At 28.2% G+C, this 6738-nt stretch overlaps 2 protein-coding genes across 2 annotated transcripts in view; one reads left to right on the top strand and one right to left on the bottom strand.

The window, feature by feature from the left end:
* The window catches only part of Lmpt (Limpet), a gene marked incomplete at its 5' end in the record, with an annotated part of 767445 nt that overhangs the window by 390302 nt on the left and 370405 nt on the right, over positions 1–6738 (top strand).
* Positions 4827–5694, bottom strand: LOC106683008 (putative eggshell protein). The gene is made up of 3 exons (XM_014424209.2): positions 5674–5694; positions 5445–5597; positions 4827–5319 (listed from the first exon to the last, which is right to left on the bottom strand). The coding sequence occupies exons 1-3, from the start codon at positions 5680–5682 to the stop codon at positions 4909–4911; spliced, it is 573 nt and encodes a 190-aa protein (XP_014279695.1). The 5' UTR covers positions 5683–5694; the 3' UTR covers positions 4827–4908.

Here is a 6738-nt window from a genome sequence, read left to right as displayed (position 1 = left end):
CCGAAACGTTGGACGTGTAAAAACAATAAAAGTTTTGAGACTATAATTTGGATAATGTTTTGAATTATTTAGTAAATAATATCATATGTACATATATTAAATAAACATATCGTAAATGAATTAAATAATAGAAACATAAGGATAAAAATAAAATAAATCATCTTCAACAACACAGTATTAATGGTGAGAAAGATATACTCGCACTTATCTGTGCCAGGATTACTTTTTTAATACTGATTGCTTCTTATAATGGATAAAAAATATGCTTACAAAATTAAAACTGTCGCCTTAAATAAATTGACTACAAAATAAATTATAATTGACCCCCTCCCAGTTCGAAATTTTAATGTGAAATTAAACAAAACCTCATTAGTATTGATTGAATTAAATAAATACAGCACTACTGTCAGTTTTGTTGCTCAAAACCTAACTAACTATTCAAACTAATTCACCAGGCATAAATAGATTCGTTGCTTACTTTCTATTTTTGTATTAGATCATTAGGACAGGTGTTAAAATATGTTTTAGGGCTATGAACGTATTTACTTCCCGATATAATAAGTGCATTATGTCATTGTACAACATAATAAACTTTCACTGTAATGCTTAAACAAAATCTGGTTCATAATGGATTATAAATTCTGAAATATTGAAATTAAATCAATTTTTTAGGTTTGATTAAGTCTATGACGAGAGTTTCAATAGGCTTTCGTTTGTCAACAAAATTAAATTTATATTATAATACGTTTTTAAAAATATTATTCAATTTTTTTTATAATCAATAGTTACATACTATCCACTTATTTATATCACTTACTCTCATTCAAATCGTGAAGTAGAGGAAATTTGAAAACTTCTAAGTCTTCTTTTTGTCATAGAATTTATTCACTAAGATTTTAATAATGAAAAGTAGGATACATCCTGTTTTATGATTTATTCATGGAATTTTATTACAGTTCTGTATTTTATATTATTTTATTTTACACATCAAAACAAGTTCTCTGGTTAATAATCCTTATCTGATTTCAATAACCTTCAGAAGATCCTAAAAAAATATTATACATATATCTCCTTAAATTTAACAGAAATTTTAGGTAAAGTGGTTAGTAACTATTGAAAGAAAAATTTTATTTTCGAGTGTATTTATTTGAATTGTTGCCAGTTGACTTGTTAAATACACATTCAGTGTCCGAAAATGATTCTTTTTAATTCATAATAAATTTAGATTGTTGGTTAAAATAAAATCTTTTCAAGAAAAATAATGGACTAGCATAAAAACATATATTGTTATTTCTTATTTTAAATGAAATTTGACATAGGTTTCTGTACTATATCGGTTTTACGGATGTTTACTCACGAAATAAAAATTTGGAGATTAAAGGGGTTAGTTTATAGATTTTATTAATTATTTATTTTCATAGAAAAAATCCTTGCCTAACATTCTTAATATCCTTACTAATTCTTATTTAATTTTATTGCTGTATCTTGAACGACATTTCAGACAAGCTAACCAGTATTCAGTCTATCTACTAATTATTACATTTTTATTACTAATAACTTCAGGTAAACATATTGTGTATTGATAATAATCATAATGTACTTTGCGAAAAGCCAAAATTACTTGTTACATTTTTATATATTCACCTTACTCATATTCGCACGTCATATATCATCCTCTATTTAAGGAATAGTTGCATAATTTAGACAAATCTCTTATATTGAGAATTGTCCGAATGAATTCAAATATAACTGCATCATATATAAAATATAAATATGCACAAATAAGTAAGGTAAATATATACAAAAAGATCAGGATGTTATAATAAAATTTTATATGTAAAGTTTGACATTCCTCAATATGTATTTAATAATTATTATCAATGGTCGGCAACCAGAGATTTTTCTAAATTATGCAATATGTTAATGCAACTTTTCATGAAATTGATATTGTGATAACGCTGATATTTAACTAAATGCATTATTTAAATATTACCCTCATTTTTTAATGTTAGATATTTCTTCGTAATATACTTGTCTGTAATAAATTTAACTGTGTAAATTTTATTTATTTGAAAGTGCTTGGCAGAAATGAAATATTCTATAATTTAGACTAATCTCTTCTATAGAAGAAGGTACAAGTAATTTAAATATAAGTAAACTAAGGTATAAAAAAATTACTTGTAATTTTGGCTTTACAATTTTAACAACCAATTATATCCCCACGCTATGAATCACATACCACGTCATCGACACCAAAACTGTTGAATTGACTTCGAGTCCATTCATAAAGAGAAACGAACTGGATCTCATTGAAAGAGGAAGGGACGGGTACGAAGATCAAGTTCAAGTTCGAGGCTTGGTCTAACTTGGTTCGAAGATCACAGCCCACAAAGCGGTCAACGTCCAAGGATAACTTGTTCATCCGTTAGAACGTTCTCATTCTTTTGATATATATGTTTATATTTCTAGAACTGGAATGACTTTACTATATTTAACAGAAGAAAATATATATTACAGTAATATTATAGGAAACTGTCGTATTATTTTTTTTTGTAAGGAAATACTTGTGGGATATACAAGAAGCAATATATTAGTGAACAAATTTAGGTTTACTTGTTTAACCCTGCGCGAACTCGCACAAGATATGTTTATTTCTTTCCTTTAATTCATTTGAACTGTAAATGATATTATGCGCATTCGTATAATGAATATAAATTATGAAGAAAGTCTACTCACTATACACTATTGGTAAAGTTGGATTAAATAAGTAATTACGTTGACCCATTGGAAAATATTTTATCAGTTTCACAGCTTAGGTTTAGCTATCCATAAACTTATATTAAACCTGACTTGTACTCTCTGAAACTTGTACATGAACGGACTTAGTAGAGGGATTATATATGAATTTCCTTTGGGAACACACATATTATAAATCTGTATCTCGTTCAAAAAAGTAACATATTCAGAAACTGACCGACTAAAATAATTTTTTTTAATATTTTGATCTCAAATATTTCTAAAGATTATTGGAATATCACTTTGTATTAATTTGAGTGATAAAACCTATGAATTAGTTAAGCTCAAAATATTGTTATATTAGCACAGATAGACAGATTAAAAGTGTATAAAATCATTTTCAGAATCTTGAGCTCGACTGGTCTCAAGACACCCACGGTATCAAGTTGAATAATTTGAGTTATCAAAAATAAAATTCGGCTGAGCCGTTCGCGTAATCCATGGCGCTGTGGAGGTTAACCTTAGAACGAGATTTGATCTGTGCCATTCACAGTTCCCAATGTTCGTGTACTAAGAGTACATTGTTCTCTTACAAGAGTTTTGAAACCTCTCAATTAATTGAATAACTTTTATTATAATATGAATAAGAAATTAAAAATCGAAATTGATATTCGCTACTCTTCTATAAATTCCCTTTCTTTTGACGCCTCATCAAAATCCATCACCCCTGAGAGGCAGAAAATGGATCCATACTATTGTACTGTATATATGGATGAGCATTGTTCTGCCCTAATAAATTAAGAGATCTTAACTACAAGTACTAATAAAATTAGTAAGTAATAATACAAAAAATGAAAACAAAAGTACGATCTTTGAATACAAAATGTTTACTCAAATTGTAGAGATCAAGTAACATATTCGGTCCATCTGTGAATATAATAGACCAAAACTTTCCGATTTTTACTTTTTGAATTTTCAGGGATTTCAAGACGTTTGTTCTCAAAGGATTAACATTGAAATTTAGGTAATACTTATTCAGTGTAAATTTGTAGAAAGGGGCTTTGCAGAAAATGCAATTTTATAAAATTGCAGGAAAATATATTTACTTGGTTTAAAATATTTCAAACCGCTACTCTGGCTGTTCTAAACATTTTTTATTCATAATTATTTTTCATTATTAGAATAGACTTTAAGGAAATTAATATGTACTGAAATGATATTTTACTTGCATTTTCTTTCATGAAACACTTAAAATATAAATATAATGTAGATTTATGAAACTACTCGGGTTCAAATCTGATGAACCAACAAAAAGTTTATTTTTTTACTATTTTCAACCTTTCTTGACCGCCTCCCAGACTATCTTCCTACAATAAATTATTATCATACTTTCATTTAAATTAGGAGTTATTTTTTCAGAGATTAAGGTTCACAGGTTACCATTTTTATCTATAGGTATATGTTGTTTTACAAAACACTCAGTCTAAATTTTTATAACTAATAAATCATTTTACTTTAAGTAATCAGTTATTTTTTGAAGGATCGTGGTTATCAACTAATTTTTTTTTGTCATTACATCTATCTTCATCACAAACCTTGATGTAATTTTTTCTGTTATATGACAATAGAGAAATATACATTCAAGCCAGAGGTCGGCAAGCTTTTTTCTCTGTGAGCCAAAATTAATTTTTGCTTTAAAATCTTCCAAATCTAAGGCTCAGAATTACATCAAAAAATAAATAAATGGGAAATTATTTGAGTTTTAAGAGCAAAACATTGCTTTAATATCTGCCTGAGGACTATGTATGTCAAATTTAAATACATATATTTATGTTTTAACTTATATATTTCTTACTTGTATATTATTATATTTATTTTTTTTCAGAACTCATGTAGGCCACTTGGAATTTCGAACTAGATAGCGTAGAAACCCGGTGGTCATAAGTTTTACTGTGTTATTTAAAACTCATCAATACCTAGTTTCATAATGATTGTTAAAAATATTGAGTAATTTTTTTCGAGAAAAAAACTTGGGAGAATCCATAACCCATTAAAAATCTAAAAATTATTAAAAAAGAGGAAAAACAATTATTTTCTTAAATTATTTATTTTCTTAAAAAAAAGAGGTTTATAAAAAGATACATAGTATCTAATAGTTGAAATAGTTTAATACTAATGATGGTGATGATAACTACTTGAACTTTCGTGGTGTTCTTTGTGTTCATGATGCTTATGTTCTTCGTGGTGCTCGTGATGCTTATGTTCTTCGTGGTGCTCGTGATGCTTATGTTCTTCGTGGTGCTCATGATGCTTATGGTGATCTTCATGCTCATGATGGTGCTTGAAGAAGGTCTCTTTTGAACCCTCCACATGAGGATGTTTAGCGTGTCCTTTCCTCTCTACGACGGCGTTGAAACCGTTCTTCTTGTCGGCGGTGTAGTGGACGATCCTCTCGGTACCATCGGGTTCGTAGAGTGAGTAGTAGCCCTTGACGACGTCTCCTTCTCTGGTCTCTTCTTGCTTCTTGACGTCGTGGGTGTGAGGATCATGTACTCCGTAGTCAAACTTGTACTTTGGATGAGCCTAAAAACAAAAAAAAAATTCATAAATGGATAATTTAAGTTTCTTATGATGATGGCACATTTATGGTTTTAAAAACTGCTTCTCTATTGGAGAAATATTATATACAATGGAATAAATAATATTACGTAGTAATCAACGACATGCTCCTCGTGTTTTTTATGCTCGTGGTGTTTTTCATGATGCTCGTGGTGTCCGTGATAAGATTCGTGTTTTTCATGATGTTCATGGTGCCCATATTGGGCTAGGGCAGTTCCGAATAATGTTATTAATAATACGATCTGAAATGAATAAGATTATTTTAAGATGCATTTTTAATTTAGTTTGTTGTAACCTAAATAATAGTTATATAAGTACCTTATACATGGTGAAGGGCTCAACGTTGGGATTTGAATTAGCTTTTTCATACTGTAACTTGCTTATATACTGTTCCCCCTCTCACCCCTTCTCATTCCTCTACCATGTTTATTTTCGTATAGATCATATAACACTAACCAATTCAAAATTTTATTATTAATAAATTATTAGTTTAGAGTGTAACTGATAGTTTTAATTTATTAATTTGTAAGAAATTCATTTAATCTAAATCAAAACTTTGAAATTTGAAAGGTTAAGTTTTGTTTATTTTAATTATTTTATTTTTGAGGAAGTTATGTTTGATTTTAAACTTTTTGAATGTTTTCTCGCTTTTTTAGTATTGTAATGTTACTTTCTAGGAAAATTTGTCAAAAGTACTAATATGAATGATTCTTTAACACTTTAACACGTTGTTCTCACTAAAAAATTCTACAGCTTATAATAATTGTAAAGAAAAAACTATTCAAAAATATACTTTATTACTAGACTGACATATGATATTCTGTGAAAAACGTTGTTTTATAACTAACTGTTCGGAAAACTATCTAATCTCCCTTAGCTCTCCTAATTTCATTTTATTCCATTTATAATTATTTATATAAAAGTCTCTTATGTTTTACATAATTTTTAACAACGCCACAATTTAATTTTATTTCACGTTATCATACTCCATTACTCTTTTACTTACTTTTAGCTGTGTATCTTTTTTATCCCTGATGAAGCCCTCCAACGTGGGGCGAAACGTTGGCTCATAATAAATAGTTCATTTTATATTTTTATTAATTATACTCAGTCTGTAAACAATCTTCCGATATGTCTCCTATTATTTAATTTTGTCTCCTATTATTCCTATTCACAAAAGCATTCCAATTACCTCTAGAGTTATACTCTAATGTACACTTGTATATAATCATATTATATAGAATCATACTCATTATCACTTTTGAAACTGTAACTGTATAACTATTCAGAAAAAAATATTTTTCCTTCTTAATTACCAGTAGTTCCTACTACGCTTAAAGATTTTTTTTAGATTAGATTTTTATTCAGGGCGATCAACATCTA

Source organism: Halyomorpha halys, unplaced genomic scaffold (genome assembly GCF_000696795.3).
Source record: "Halyomorpha halys isolate HHAL.00 unplaced genomic scaffold, Hhal_1.1 Scaffold458.1, whole genome shotgun sequence".
Classification (NCBI taxonomy): Eukaryota; Metazoa; Arthropoda; class Insecta; order Hemiptera; family Pentatomidae; genus Halyomorpha; species Halyomorpha halys.
This window is presented reverse-complemented; position numbering and strand designations above follow the sequence as displayed.